At 36.9% G+C, this 17,023-nt stretch overlaps 1 protein-coding gene across 25 annotated transcripts in view; it reads right to left on the minus strand.

Annotated features, from left to right (window-relative positions):
- The window catches only part of DLG1 (discs large MAGUK scaffold protein 1), a 151,270-nt gene that overhangs the window by 23,846 nt on the left and 110,401 nt on the right, over positions 1-17,023 (minus strand). For all 25 annotated transcript variants that reach the window (XM_050308343.1, XM_050308342.1, XM_050308336.1 and 22 more), the window contains 3 exons: positions 15,655-15,811; positions 15,242-15,344; positions 5,214-5,328 (listed from right to left, as the gene is read on the minus strand). In XM_050308343.1, the coding sequence (XP_050164300.1) occupies positions 5,214-5,328; positions 15,242-15,344; positions 15,655-15,811 (375 nt within the window). The remainder of the gene's footprint in view (positions 1-5,213; positions 5,329-15,241; positions 15,345-15,654; positions 15,812-17,023) is intronic.

Genomic DNA, 17,023 nt, shown 5'->3' on the forward strand with positions numbered 1-17,023 from the left:
TTATTAAAAAAAAAAAAAAATCAGAAACATTTTTTCTTTGAAAACACCGAAATACTGCAGATAAGAAAATTATACACACAGTAGTTATTCCTCCACATTTACTCTGAACATGTTTGTTCAAGAGACACCCTGGACAAATATTATTTCATATCTCAAAATAAACTATACATCATCCATCCATTATGGACTTTCAGTGCAGATTCAAGCTGTATACATTTTCACTGAATTAATTACATGCATCATGAGATTCATTTCCTGAGATTTCCTGTTAGCATTCAGGCAATGATTTCTACCAGCACTACTTTTAACTTCTACGTTTTAATTAGAATATAAACTTACATAAGCAGTGAGAGCAGGGCCTAACAGCATTAACATGTGTGTTGACTGCATGAGAAAAAATACACAGGAGTGAAATGGAAGCACACTTGGATAAAATCATTATTATTAACATGTGCTCTTCCAACTAGATAGATGGTTACACAGAACTATTTTTGAAAAATGAAAGGCAGTTTCATCAAATACATTTCCTCTGGTGAGGTCACTTAAGTTTGAAATATCAGAATAACACAGAGATGCCCAATCAAACTGCAGGCAAGTACACTTCTCAGGCTAATACCAGATTGTCGTGGTTTTGCTTTGGTTTAATTTATTTTTATACTCTTCATATAATTATTATCAGTTGAAGGAAGGTTTATGCAGACAAAAAGAGACTGAATTGAAAAAAAAAGTATGAGTATTTATTATTATAATCAAACTAAAATTAAAGAATTATATTTACAATAATTTTACTTAAGTAAAAGGTATTATGTATTTATAGAAGATACTTCTCCCCCCACTTCCCTTTATATCAGTCCAAGGAGGAGAAGTAGTCCTTTTCTGTTCTCAGAATTCCAGCTCTCTCTCTCTCCAGTAACTCTGCAGTACTTTCATTGCAGCTGGAACTTCTTTATCTCTTTCTCATTTTGTGCTGGCTTCCAGGGCTGGGTTTACCCCCCTCCTGGGCTAAAACTAAAGGCTGGGGGTTACCCAGGTCCTGAAGGGTTTTTTTCCATAGGCTTGCAAGGGGACACTTGTTTATTATGGATTTTTTTCCACAGGGTTATAGGGGATAATGGTTTAAGAGTTCACCCCTGTTTTCTTATGGAGGTCCCTCCCCATGGGAGAACAGTCCTTGATTGACTTCTCGGCATGGGTTTAGTCTGGATCCTTTACTCGGATCCTAATATCCCACCTGAGCCGTCTTCTGCTCCAGCGTAGGTCCTCATCCCCCTCAGAGTCATAAATCTTCAACAGCAGCAGCATGGATCTTTCACTGAGATCCCAACATCTCACCTGAGCCGTCTCTTGCTCCAGCGTGAGGTTTCCCTCAGGGTCATAAATTTTCAGTACTAGCAGCATGGATCTCTCTCACTGAGATCCCAAGCTTATCTGAGCCGTTTTGCTCCAGCATAAGCATCGTCCCCTTCGAGGGTCACAAAGTCTTTAACAGGACTCTGCCTCATCCGAGCCGCTTCTGCTCCAGCATAAGGCTTTCTCTCTGTTAAAGTCACAAATCTCTGGTACATCCACAAGCTCCTCTGTGAGCCGCAGGGGGGTCTCTTCACCCCAACAAACTTTTAGAGGTGGCAGGGTTTTATTTTTCAGTCTTTACCCTGCTGAAGGAAGGGAGAGTGAAAGGGAGAAAAAAGCAGCTCTCCCCCCTTCAAACTTTCCTTCTCTCTCCTGTTGCAGCTTCAGCTGCCAGCTTTGACCTTGGAAGTCCTGTTATCTCATGGCTGGAATTCTTCTGCAGCGGTTTTTCGTCTAAGCAGTTCGTCTTTTAAACTTTTTTTTCCTTCACTCTTTTACAGAAGAAAAGGGAGGCTTCAGTACTACACCTGCCCCCCCCTGGCCCAAGCCGGGGGAGGAGGGGGCCTTGGCCCTCCTCGGGCCCGCTACCCTTCTACATGGCTGCTGCCCCTAATTTCAACTACACAACCACCTTCTCTTCCGTTTTCTTAAAGATGTAATTAGCAAAGGCGTCACTGAACTTTTTGATTGGTTTTTTGTCCGGAAATCACCTGGACAAAACCATCCTCAGCCCCAGGGATGGGCTGGTGGGCAAAAGCACGACACAGATCTTATTTTTTCAATGGATTTAGTTAAAATGTCCTAGTGATTTTAAAACTATAAAGTTCCTTCAACTTGGAGATGTAACCATTTTCTGCTCTGACTGAAGCAGAAATCAGCACCACTGTTTGAATTCAGAATGTATTGTGTGGTGGAAAAAAAATGCACAAAAGTAAAACAGATTTTCTATGTTGAACTCAACACAGATTGTAGACTGAAATTTGCCATAGCAAAAAGATCAGATAAAATATGGAACATTTTATCAACATATTATCACAGAAACTTAATACCATGAAGGCATCTCACATGTGCTTTTTGAATCTGAAGATGAATATACATATATAGATATAAGCTCAGATGCAAAACGAGAAGTATTATATGAGAGAATCTCTCTCCTCTTCAAATAAAGATCAAAAGAAATACAAAGCAAAAAAAGAGAAGGCCATTACATCAGTATATCTGAATTAGTTGAAGGAGGGTGAGTGGAGGGAGAGAGTCAGATGCACAAATGAAGAACTGACTGCTGCTGCGGAATTGCTGTACTTGCTTTGCCCTCCAAGAACCGTTTGCTAGATTGCTATTCATAATTTTTTGATATACATACAATTAAGAAGAAAAATAATCTGTCATTTTACTTCCAATTTTATTTTCAAACACAATTGCCTTTTCCTTATTATTACATAACACCCCAAAAATGCTGTTTACAGGTAGACTATTTATAAAGATACCAAGTTTACAGGGATACAATGATGCATCTGATTTTATTTGCTAATTTGTTACCATGATTTTGAGACATCACCAGAGATGATTTCCATAATATTTTTATTTAAGGTTTCATAGTATTTTTATTTAAGGTTTTCTGTAATTGTGATTGAATGCCTATAAACATTTTACTGTTGGATTCACTATTCAATTCAGCATTTTGTTACTTAACAGGCATCCTTTAAAGGCACATTCAAAACCCAGTATTACTGAGAAAAGACAGCTCCAGTTACTAAAATTGGCTTTGAATTGGTACAATTAAAAGTACAGCATGATTATACCAGAGAGACTTATAATAAGGAATAAGGTGGATAACTTACATGTTCTGTCAGTACCTAGTAATATGTGAAAAGATTCATAAAAGTTACTTCAGTGTGGTCAAAATTACATGAGAAACCAGACAGAACAGATGTGAACCCATTCTGTGCATACCTAGTTGCCTATAGGTCTTTGGCAACTTCTGGTGTGATGACAAGAGTAGATCTCAGAAGCCTAACCAGCACCCTCTGTTAAGAGATGTGGGTAGAAAAGTACTTTTGCTGTGAAATTTTTGCACTTTGAATTTTTATTCTGACTTATAACAAAGCTGATTATCGGGTCTCAAAAACATTTCTGGGACCAGGAATCACCAGTCTCCATGAAGCCTCTGCCAACCACCACCTGGAGAGTTGCAAGTTTTGTGGCAGTTGTTGAAGTCAAAAGCTCAATAACTTCCATCAGTGGAATAAAAGCTACATGAACACAAAATACTTGACAGTGGCTTAAAATACCAGACCAATGTGTGAACATGAGCATAAGTGTTTTAGAACCTAATCAGGCTATAGCTAACCAAGCAAAATAAAAGCATTTAGAATTGTTCAGGCTTAGTTATATGATGAGGGCTAAAGTGATCAAGCTTGGGATTATGGAAAGGAAGATCTCAGCACAATATCTATATATACACCTACCTGTGGAAATTCAAAGACACGGATAACTGTGATATCAAGCACTTATCCCCTACTATTTAAGGCATTTATCTTTAAAGATTTAAATTTTCATCCCCAAAACATTTAAGGCAGACAAAAGTATATATATTTTTAAAAAAAGAATAAGATCAGCTCTGCAAAAAACCAGAATCCAGGCAAAGCCACTAAAACAGTAGGTCAAAAAGAGTTACTTGTTAGAGTCAAGTTAAATGGAAGACCTGCGAGTAATTGATTACATTTGTTTCAAAGCCTTCAGAAATAGATCGCAAAGAACCAAGACTTTTCTGAGCATTGATGCAATTACTCAGGTAACTGCTTCATTTAAGACTTGCTTCCTTTCCCACAGCTCAATAGATGGAATTCACCATGAACAAAACAGTATCTTCTTTGCTTTGGAAAAGTCAACAGCACCTGGGCCTGGGATTTTAGCAGGTAAACCAGTGAGGTGCTACAACATTTTAAACCAAGCCTAACCCAAGCACCAGAACTACTGAGGTCTCGTCTGCTCTACTGAAACATTCTGGCCCCTTCCAAGAGGCTACTGCTGGCCCTGAATCAATCCAAATGTGAGCTGATACAAGGAATCAAAAATCAATTTATTTTTAAAAATGTAATCCTGTTACCCACATTCCCTATTTGAAACATTATGCTTTATCAGTGTATGATAACTGATGTAGGAGTTAGGTGGCACATGAACAAGCTGCACCTTGCCACAATTTTCCTGTGAAACCATCTATTTTCTCATCTGCTTCATGCTCTTATATTTTCACCTCCTTTATGTTTAACTTGATATGAATAAAGTAACAAAGTATACTCAGTTCATTTGCTTCAATGCATTTTCTCTCTTGGTTACCATTGAAAAATATTCCATAACAAAATGCCACAGGATACAGAAATACAATTTCTATACAAGCTGAGAACACAACCAAAGTAAGCTAAAGGAAATAAGATGGAAATCTGACATACCTTAAGCAAGGGAACACTATAAATTTGAACTCAAGTACTGAACAAGGCAGAATATGGAGACTACTGTCACAAAAACACAAAGTGAACTGAGCAAGTTGTTCAGACTTCAGATACATTGACCCAAAGATTAAGTACAGGTTTTTGCTGAAGGATTATCATGTCTCTCAAAGCCAAGACAAAAAGCCAATAATAGCACCACTCTTCAAAGTTCTTATAGTGTTCTCAGGGCTATTACTTCTTTTTCAGCTACATCACATTTATCAGTCTAAATTATACTTTACTATACATGCAAGTAACCATTTGTTAAATTCAATACTTAGTAAGGTATTTTATGAAAATGAAAATAGAGAAATAATAAGTCTACAGAAAAGCAGAAAAACACAGCAGCAATACCATAAGAAAGATGATTACCTGACATATAGGGATCTCTTCTGGTTGGTTCGCAAAGATCCTGATCCTGAACTAATGCTACTGTTCATCATCTGTTCCCGTAAATCATGTATTTTAGCTTCAAAACGACTGTATTCTGTAAGAAAGAGGGGCATGGCAATTAGTTTCCCCTGAACCTCAGCAATTAGACTGAAATCAGATCTGAAATAATTACGATTAAATATAGCAAAAGCACAAAAAAATTACACTTTTAAATTCTGTGGGTTAAATCTATAATTCACAATAACTATTTTTTTTCTAAGTAATTTAATTTTCTAAGTAATTTTCTAAGTAATTTTAACCCATGACAATAGGAAAACTTCAGAATATACATGTGAAATACATGTTAATTACCAAGAACTATGTATTTAAAATTTAAAATGTTAAGAAATACAAATGAAATGTGTCTGTACTTTAAAATTACTGAATTTGAATTAGATAAAGAATTTAACACTGAAGGTGGCAAATATGCAAAACATCTGAAATAAGATGATGTTCCCCTGGGAGCTGAGGAAAAGAAAAAAACCTCCAGAATTCTGGCATGAATGTCAATCCACTTGTAAACGGCATTAGAGATTCACACTGCCCCCACAGAATTATTTACTGAGTTAATCCAGAGAAAACGGATTGTGTTCTTAAGCAGTACTGTGTACTAATAAAACTAAGCTAAATGCATTGTGATTTTAGCTACAAATGGAGGCAGTAAAATAGTAATAGCTTGTTCAGGACAAACATTTCCTGAACTGAGGTACTTACATGCTGTCAGCATAAATTATGAACTCAGAGTAAATAAGTTTCTCCTTCAGTGGAATCTCTGGACTTCAGGATCAACAGATCCACTTGTAAAACCTTCCTAGTCAATGGGAACATTCTGCAGCCACCACGTTCCCCAGGAGACCACGTGATGCCAGATTATATCAAGTCAAACCTGAGAGAGCCAGGGTGTGTGAGCCGCAAGCAGCTGCTGGACTGGGCATGGCTGCTCTGCAGAGCTGCGCCCTCATCCCCTGCGGGCACCACGGGCATGCAGAGGAAATGCAACACTGACACAGAGGGCTCTGAGGTAAAGAATCTTGAGAAATCTCTAACCTACAGTTCCTTCAACAGTTATCTAAACACGCTGGATGTTTTATCATATTACATTCTGAAACCCTTTCTCCCCACAGGCTCATCACACAGTGAGTCCCAGGTTTACAATAGTCGACAGAAGAAAAAAATATTAGTTACAGAAGAATATTGGGTGAACCAGTTTCTGATACATCACTTCATTAGGTTACTACTAATCTGATGCTTTAGCAGTACCATCTATAATTAACCCTATCCAGATTATGATGGTATGAACAGTCTCTTAAATAACCCTAACTTTTGTCTTTTAAAAGAAAAAGCTACCCCTAGCAAGTACTTTTTTACAAAGAGATCAAATACTTTACCAGCACTAAATTGGACTGATGAGGTTGTTTGACAAGACAACAAAAACATTATTTCCACCACTACTGATGCTATTACTAATAACAAAAGGATTTAAGATAACGGGACAGTAACCTAAGAGGAATGTGAGAAAATGACATTTTTTAAAAAGCAACACCCCTTAGGGGAAGGGCTCAGTTGCAGTGAGAGAACAGCCCACTCCTGCTGTGCTACTTGCTGTACTGCATGGCCTTGGCTAAAGTCACCTCATTTTACTCATTTATACCCAAGAAATGATCTTTTAAACTTCTTACCTGTTTTTTGGGTATTTTGGAAGATTAAAGTTCTGAACATCAAATGTACAAGAATGGTAACAGAGATTTCTGACATAAAAGATTTTTTTCTGCCCCTGTGTGAAAGGAAAGTAAGCACGGAAAAGACCAGATAATTCAATTATTTTCTTGTGCTACAGCCTGTTCAGTGCTGAAAATATCTGTTCTTCACAATAGCTAGTGAAAAAAAATGCAAATTTCTGTCAACAAACTATCATGTGTCATCTGCTGGAAGAATCAGATTCCCTCCTATGCAGCACATAGATGTAAGAGAGTTAACAGAGAGGCTATTGTTTAATTTTACTTTATCCTATATATCATCCCTAGGTTGCTGGTCTTGCAATTTCCTGCAATAATTTAATTTTTCTCATCAGAACTCCTGGGAAGTAAGAGCTGAATGAGTGTCAGGGACATCTGTAGGAGTAAGAAGGAGAAGAATTTCACCACAGATGCTCTTGCCATACAAATAAAGCAAAAAAGGAAACTAATGGGCTGGGACTGAGAAGGGTTTATGTTCGAAAAGAAGGACTGTCAAGAAATGTCTTACTTAGGAAAAGCTTAAACACTCTGTGGAGACAGAATCTGATGAGCTTCTTCCATGTAGAGCAAGCTAAAATTTGAGTTATATTCGTCTCACAGAAGATTTTGGGAGGAAAAGGATTGATAGAAATCTCAAAATCATTGGGTTTGGAACTGGAAAGTAGACAGGATTTTAATATTTTTAAAAAGAAAGCTTAGTATTAGAAACAGTGGTACTAAAACTAATGCTGGAGACAGAAAATAAGACAGCAGTAGGACTCTTGAGAGCATGAGAAAAGCACAGTCAGTTTGATACTCAAGGGATTAGAACCCATCCCCTGTTGAGTATGTAGGATTGGTTCAACTCTGGTATTATAGAGCAAAGGGAGAGCTCTGCTAATTTGTGTAGGTGAGGTTGTATTTCTATCTCGATGATTAAGAAGAGTTGGATATCAGCTGTCTTTTGTACCTTCAATCCCTTATTTCCTTCAGCTTATCATCCCTAGATTCTCCCAAATGCTAGAGAACTGTTTTCTTTACAATTCCATTCTCTCTTATGTGCATGCATAATAATTCTAAATAGTGTGTGACAAATTTAATCATACTTGTTTCCCTAAATCAAAGTGAACAGCACAAACTTTCACATGGCTAAGTGTGACAAAGTCATACAGTGCATATTTAAACATACAACTTTTTAAAAAAAGTTTAATTTTGCCACTCAGATATTCTAGAGATTTGGAGCTAGAACAGGCACAGTGAACAAGAAGAAAAGGATGCTCTGCTTTATTTTCTTGGCTGGAATTTTCTCAAAGTTTCCAGTAAGTTTAGAGGCAGAGAGGGAACAGTATCTGCTACCATAACATAGAGCTTGAGGAAGCACCTGCTGCTTCAATTCATAGTTTTTGTCCAACAGTAGCCCACAATCACCAAAGAAAAACCCAAAGCTTACACAGGTTTACACATAAACAGGTGTTAAGAACATAGGATGAATACATCTGGACTCAAGTTTAAAATTACACTGGATAAGCAGATGGTGAAAAACTAGACTAAATCTGCATATTTCATTTCTGCACATATTCCACAGCAAGTAACAAAAAGGGAGGCGGGGGAGATTAGGAAGTCTTGAAAGATTACTCTGCTTCCAAGCTGATTCTACCTAGAAAACTGTAATGTTTTCAAGGTCAATGTTTATTTGAGCAGAAATCAAAACTTCAGAGAAAGGGTCTGAGCAGTGAAACTCTCCTGGACTGCCTGTCCAGTGGGCAACAAGAACACACAGGAAAGTGGTGAATTGTCTGTACAGAGGGGAGAAAAGAAAAACGAGGCCACAATGAAAATGCATCTGGTCTGGAACACACATTCCAGCAAATGAGGCAAAGGAACAGAAGGCTACACAAGGGATGGAAAATTCAGCAAACAGTACAGAAGGAACAGCAACTCAAGGAAGCATGGATGTGAGTATAGGGAACAGATGGCAGTACAGCGCTGAGAAGCAGAGATTCTTACATATATTGAACCCACATAGAGCTGAAAAAGTTCACTCTAATTAAAAAAGTATGCCCCTTGCTTCCCTCTTCCCATCTGTCTATGGAAAACCCCCTTTAGCAGGACCCACTGGATCTGTCAAAGCAGGACTCGTGTGCTGACAATTTTATATCACTACTAATTTTTATATTCTTTTCTCAACTCTCAGAATACTCAATTTTCTTTTTCATGGTGCTTCCAATCAGAGAAATGGAGTCTGGTAGTCAGGATGGTCACCATCACACTGATCCTGTATTTATCTTCCATTTGTTTTTCTCTCAAAATGCATGGACCATAATACAACCATCATAAATAATTTTTGAGGAGATATTATTTTGGTTCAATGCTTGTCATTTTATATTAACATTACCACAATGCATTCCACATGCATTGGTTGCTTTCATGCACTCTAACGTTTAATGAGCTTGTACCTCATTAATCTCTTGAAAGACTGGGTCAAGAAATTTCAAAACAGATTAGAAAAATTGCATTTGTGTTTAGTTAAGAACACTTCTCACAGATCCCGCAAAACTCAGAAAGAGATTAGGTCCTGCTGAGGTAAATACACTTAGAAATGTTGATGAAGGCTTACCAGGTATTCACAAACAATTTAGTTTAGTTTGTTAAGAGCAGGAGTGAGGTTTTAAAGGATTAAAACATGTGTAAGCTGTCTTATAGTGTCTACCATGGCTATATATAGCAGACCCCTTTTTCTAATCTTAATGGGTCAAGTTTCAAAGATTACTTGCAAATGAGCAGAACCAGGTATAAAACAAGCAAGAACAGAAGTCTGGAAAACTACAGCCATGTACCCCAAAACAGAGCAAACTTATTTTTAAGGGTTTGGTTTGGTTTTTTTGTGGGGTTTTTTTGTTTGTTTGTTTGTTTGGGTTTGTTTTGTTTGTTTTTTTTGGGGGGGTGTTGTTTTGTTTGGGTTTTTTGTTTTGTTTTTCTTTTTTAAATCTCAATTTATGAAATTGGGATGCACTTATCTTTTGAACGACCTTTGTTTAATACAATCCATATTCTCAGCTAGAAAGCAAGGGAAGCTCAGCCTTGATAAGAAACAATTACTGAAAACTAAGTTTTGCACAAACATTATTGGCTTTGTGCTACCCCAGCTGGGCTTTTATAGACAGAAGATTGACAATATATTTCAAGACAAGTGTTCAGAAAACAATGTCAGCTTATGCATTTGAAAATGCTATCATTTCCCAGAAATTCCACTAGAAAGCAGTTCATAGATGCAGCATTGCAAACAGGAAAATTAGCCACACACTGGCCATTGACTGTAGAGTTCTAACAAAAGGATTTTTTGTTCCCTCCTTTTTTTTTTGACTCATTTAAGGACGAATGTTTTCATTATTAAATCTTACTTTCAGTAGATAAATACAATCCTTCAAAACAAAAAGAATTCATTAAAATCCACCTAAAACTGTGACTAACAAACTATGAATATTTTTGAATGAATTTTGCACTGGATAATCCTTATTTCTATCAATAAAACTGCAAGAATGTATGTTAACTACCTGTATCAACACTGTAGGTTTAGAAGCAGACATTTTATGAAAAATACCCTGAAATCTTCTCTTGATGTTTTGGCTCCGCCTTATCCTAATCTTACATTCATTTACCCAATCACCTAAGAACAGAAAGCTAGTCTGATCACTTAAACATCTTACCACTCTTTCAGAAAAGAATTGGATATACAGCCTGGTTCTGGTCTAGTAAAATATAACTATTAAAAAAAGTTTAATCCACTCAATTATTTTTCTGTCAATTTTTTTTTATATATGTTTAATATATTTCTTTAGATATTTTCTTACTTTTAAATGCATTGAAGCATTAACACAGTTAAGGCAACCTACTGGCACCTCACACCTTTTTGGAATGGCAAAATCAAACCTTCCAGAATTTCTCAACTTTGAGGTAATATTATTTTGTTATACTGAAAACACATAAGAATATCTCAGATGACCTTTTAATTTGAATGATCATAACAATGGATGTCAATGTGAAATGGAGAGCCTGCACAGTCCTATACTTCCCCCTTGCTGCTCCTCTCCTCGCTACATTCCCCTCAAGTACCAAGACTTCAAAGTTCCTGTATCTCTGCTATGTAACAGGATCATAATTCTGACCACTTCCAAATCCCCACTCCCAGGAGACATAAATATCCAAATTGCTTAGTGCTTCCTCTCATTCTTCCACACTAACACGACAATTTTTCCTTGCCATCCTATCTCTGCAGAAAACCCAGAGACACAGCACTGAGGGGCACAGAGGTCTCTGCAGAGCCAGGGAACAACAGGAAAATGAAATGGATAGGAAACCTCTACAAGTTAAAATGGGTTATCAAAACACTTTTGTGTACTGAAGCAACATCACTTATTACAAAACTGCTGCAGGTCACAGTATTTAGTTTTCAGAGGAATTCAAGGTAAAGCCAAAATCCCTTTTAATTCATGAATGATTGTCTTGAAGGAGATAAGAGATTTGTAGTACAAGGGGGGAGGTTAAGGGGGAGGGGGCTGGCAGGGGCTAAGGAAAAGCTTCCAAATAAAGAGAAAATGAAAACAGCATCCTGACTTTCCAACCACACTTCTACAGGATAATTCCCATTCCTCCTCTGCAGATTCCAGCCCCAACAGGTCCAAATCCACTGATCTCTGCAATTAGGGAGGCTCTACCCACATCCTCATGCATGTATGCGCCACAGAAGGACATACCAGCACAACCCAATAGGTAACAAGATGACAACAGTAGCTCCTGAGTGAGTTGCAAGATAAAGCCTGGAAACTACAAAGTGTAAGTCAACTGAGTACAGTTGTGGTGCTACACAAGTGGTGTCTGATGTATGAGCCACTTCTGTAAACCGGAGAACACATTCACATTCCCTGTTTGGCTTTTAGCTATCCCAAAGAGTGCTGGTAAGCTGCTGAAATTTGATTCAGTGCACTAGAAAAATTTTGTAAGGCTTCTCTCAAATCCACTGAGCACTGCTGGAAACTAAATGAATGCCAACAAGGATATTTTTAGGAACGTGATTACATCTGTTTTCACCCAATTCTATAACCAAGGAACATTTTGAAGATTTAAGGGAAAATAAGTTAACAGTTACATAATTTGATATTAGATTAAAAAAAAAATCAATTTAATTCAGTCATATTAGCCTACCCCAAGTCCAGTAACTAATGTTTGATAAACCATGGACGTGAAGAGACTGCTATGGAAAATTCAACCCTTTGCATGAGAGTTTTCCAGTGATTAATTTTTCTATAGCCTAACTCAGGCATTCCAATGAGAGAATCAGCTTTTCCCAAAAACTTGTGGAGAAAGACAACTGGGAAATTTCTGATAGGGAAATAGAAAACATAGTAGGATGTAAAAACATAAGTTAGCATTCCCCACCAAATCTGTGAACACACAAACTGTCATATACGATTACAGGGAGTGAAGTCAGCCAGTCCCAAGTGTTTTCCAAATGTTCCTATCATCCCAAATCTCTTTATTGGGTTATAATGAACCCTGATGGATGTCTAGAATCCCCTTGATCTGCCCTAGCTGTCAGCATTCCTACAAAATCCTGCTGGATTTATAAATACAAATAAAATACATTTGCAATATAAGCAGTTATAACTGATGCTCTCCATCTTTATGAAGACATTTGAGAAACAACAATTATGAACCTTACAGGCTCTTCATTTTAAAACTTGTAAACCTTTTTCTGAATGGTAAAACCAAAAAGCTGACATAATTAGACACAAACACACACATATGTAGAAAAGCTTGCCAACTTAAATGAACCAAATGAGGGGAAAAGAAAAACATGGGCAACCATAATTCAGGAAATATGAAGATGACCAAAGAACATATGTGCTTTTATCAAGAGCACTCAATCACACAGATGGTATTTTCTACTTGCAAAGTCAAGTCTCAGAGACTGCTTTCCTATGGTAACAAACAAACCCACACGCTTAAGGAAATGTTCTCTTCTCTAAGGTATGAACAATAAGTATCTGATCCAACTTACTTCACACACCAGACCTGAAGAAGTTGGACAGCTGGACATCCATTCAAACATTTTTTTATAAGGAATAAGAATAAGGCAGAGATGTAGAAACTAGAGCTCTCTGAGACAGGTTGGACATGTGTCAATTCATATTTTGCCGCCAAAGTACAAAAGACCTCAATTTCCTAGTTACACTTTTCCTTCATGGCCTACCTCAAAAGCGTAGAGTGAGCACTTAGTTCTCACCTTCTACAAGGAAAAACCTTCTACAAGGAAAAACCTTCTACAAGGAAAAACCTTCTACAAGGAAAAACCTTCTACAAGGAAAAACCTTCTACAAGGAAAACCTTCATCTACAAGGAAAAACCTTCTACAAGGAAAAACCTTCTACAAGGAAAAACCTTCTACAAGGAAAAACCTTCTACAAGGAAAAACCTTCTACAAGGAAAAACCTTCTACAAGGAAAAACCTTCTACAAGGAAAAACCTTCTACAAGGAAAAACCTTCTACAAGGAAAAGAATTCTGACTTCCTGAGTATGAAGGGATACTTTCTTTCTTAAAACTTGAATCCTAGAAAGAAAGTTCAGAAAAACTGCTGCTTTTGTATGAAGTTTGCATACATTCTTTGGCAAGGAAAAGAGTGTTTGTGTCCTGGGAACACATATTCTACCAGAGAAACATTTGTTCTTCTACTAGGAGCCACACATCTTAACATGCCTGGCAGAAGAAACAGTGACCATAAATGACCTTTTTTAAAAAAACCCAAACAAACAACAAAAACAAACAAACAAAAAACAAAACCAAAAGAACCCACCAAGAACCCCTCCCAGAAATATTTTATTAATCTGTTACAACACTGAAGAAAGAAGCACAGGATACACCAAATGTCTATCAACAGCAATATTTGACAGTTCTGACACAAAGCCAAGGCAAATATTTCAGAACCAATGCTGACCTTACTCTTCTTTTTAAAGGAAGCCTCAGAGTGAGCACTCTTAGAAAATGAATCCTGGAACACAGCAAGCTGTGGACTGAACATGTGACTAGGATGCACTCCAACCTGAGACAATACAGACAACATGGGCTGGCTGCAGGGATTTGACCATGAAGCAGACACAAACCAATCGTTTGGCCTTATTACTGACAGAGACCCTGGGGCAGGGGAGAGAGAGATGATGCAGATGGAGGGGGAGAGAGAGATGATGCGGATGGAGGGGGAGAGGAACACGAAAGCTAAAGTTTCAAACACTTGAGGAGGTCAGGATAGAAGAAACATGACAGAAGAGAAGAAATTAAGAGTGAATTGAAATGTGCTGCTACCAGCACCTAAGAGATGAAGGCAGCAGTCCTGCTTCACATCCAGTCCTGATGAACACCTATACTTACCCCTTGGCAATACTATTAAAGGAAAGGTTAAGCAGAGAGATTACTGCAAGAAACATCAGAGATGGGTCTTCTAGTTCGGTAAAACTAGAGAAAGCTGCTGATCATCGCAGTTCATAAGACAACAAAAATGTCTTACATATGTGAGTTTACAGACTCAAGGTAAGCATATCATTTTAGACTATTAAAAGTTTTAAAGCCTTAAATAGACAAAGGTATTTAAAATGTGCTTCAGAAATATAAGATGCCAAATGTGTGTATTGATGAAGTGGTGTTATTTGGCTTCTACAGAACACACAAGGATGGCTAATCAGTATCAGCTGCAATCTGATCTGGACCAGAAGAAATTGCTGGATAAACAGAAATGCCAGCTCAGTATGAAACAGAGGAATGAAAACCTCAGTCTCCTTATGCCATCTGAATCAACCTAATAAAGAAGGAATTAGTCTTCTATCCTCCTACCACTAAGGCATATAAAACCACTATATTAATGGGCAAAGACAATTGGAAATACAAAGGAACAATGTGGTATTTTCACTAAATTCTGGATTTACTGGATTAATTTTCATGTTATGACAGTGGTAACATTTACTGAAGAAACTGAAATTCTGAAATGATGAAAGCAAGAAATGTATCAAGCCATGGCACCAACACTTGAAGATATTTCTATTCTGGTCACTTGCAATTATGCTAACATGTATGTGACGACATCTATCATGTTATTTGTTTCTTCTCTCCTCAGAAGAGGGGTTAGGTGGGAGGACACTGCAGATTATCTTTCTCTGAGTTGCAAATTGAACAAGTGAACCTGAACATACAAGGCAACCCTTACCTTCAGGACGGTACTGAGCTACAATAGTCACTGTTTGGCCTGCGTTCTTCAGGGCTGCTGCTGCCTGTTCATGGGTTGCTGCTTTGAGATCTACTCCATTTACCTACAAGTAATACAAAAAAGCTGTTTACCAAAATTAATGTTGGTGTTTATCATCACAAAACACAGACCTGAGGAAAAAAATGTAAGATTTAAAAATAGCATCAGAAAAAAACTGAAGCAGAAATGTGTGTGTCACATTTTAGACCAAAAGCATTTTTCACAGTTCAAACTAAACTAAAGATGTTTTTTAATATCAGCATTTTAGTAACAGCAATTAAGAGGATATTCTTTCCATATCATTAACTGGCATTAATATCCAGGGAGAGGAATACTTTTGTTGCTATTTAAATAAAAGAAGCAAGGAATCCTACAGAAATTATCCGATCGCCTTTCCTAAGCTCTCCACTCAGGTCAGCTGGCCCTCCTGCAAGGATGAAAGAGATGAAAATTCCTTCTCCATCTTCTCCTCCAACAATGTTGAAACCAAGACCTGTTGATCCTCGATGTAGCAAAACTTTTCTAGGTTCCCTGAATGAAAGAAAGAAATATGAAATCTTGGTCACTAGACTTGAGGAAAAGTAATATAAACAATTAGAAAAACTTCTAGATGCAATACAAAATACCCTCCCTGTTGTTAGCTGAACTGCACAAATCTTTAAGTATGAATGTATGCTAAATTCCTATTATGTTACAATCCTATTCAGCACTAAATGTCATTATTTAACACTTTTCCATTTTGTTCGGTAAAATACTATTTTCCCTTTCTGAAATCACAAATTCTAATGAAAGCAACATTAATGAAAAATATATGGTCTTACTGCTTCATTTTCACTCCAGTTTGTCAAGCAATTTATATAGCAAAAAATAATTCAAGAAGTATGCATAAGCCCTTTTAAAAAAATAATCAGAATTTGTGGTACTCTCAAATACATTTTTCAATTTATTTGAAGTAACTGTAATTAGAAAAGTTAAACCTAAACCAAGTTGTTGCACTCTTCTTATACGATCCCCTCCTGAATTGAATAAGAAGATAAGAAATACTGATCAAGAGAAGGTCAATCAACTTCTAATGCAGAAAGGCTCCTCCAAAAATCTACTAATCTGCTACTTGATCCAATACAAGAAAAACCATAAATCGTCTCAGAAACAGACATTTCTAATAAAGCAGAGTAACTGCATGCTGCATTTGAAAAGTCACTAGAGAGTACTAAAGAACAATTAATGGACCCTAAGTATTTGGAGGCATTAATTATTAATTTACAGGATAAACTAAGAAGCTGCACTTTTCTGAAACAAACAAAAAAAATCATCTAGTCTGATCTTTAAAAATCATTAAATCACTCCATTTTGGCACTAGCTATTAAATCAACTTAGTGTCAAATTCTTAAATTTCACCCCAATCAACTTATTATATTAATTTTTTTAGAGTGCTATTATATTACAAATAAATTACATTTTGAAAATCTAGATATATATTCCTCTGGATCACAGCAATACTTTAATAAAAAGTTAGAGAACACAAAGATGCAGTATCTTTTAAAATAACACTCAAAATTTATAAACTTCTTTTTGGAAGGGAGAGAGCAGAAGATGAGAAGGTGATTTAAAGAAAATCACCTAAACATCCCTATACTTGCAGAACAGAAGGGTAACAAAATTACAAGAGTTTCCCTTCATCAGCAATGATGAACAAAAGATTAATGCAATCTACTGAATCAGTGAAGGAATGAACGGTCTGTT

Source organism: Myiozetetes cayanensis, unplaced genomic scaffold (genome assembly GCF_022539395.1).
Source record: "Myiozetetes cayanensis isolate MyiCay16 unplaced genomic scaffold, myiCay2020 scf13, whole genome shotgun sequence".
Taxonomy (NCBI): domain Eukaryota; kingdom Metazoa; phylum Chordata; class Aves; order Passeriformes; family Tyrannidae; genus Myiozetetes; species Myiozetetes cayanensis.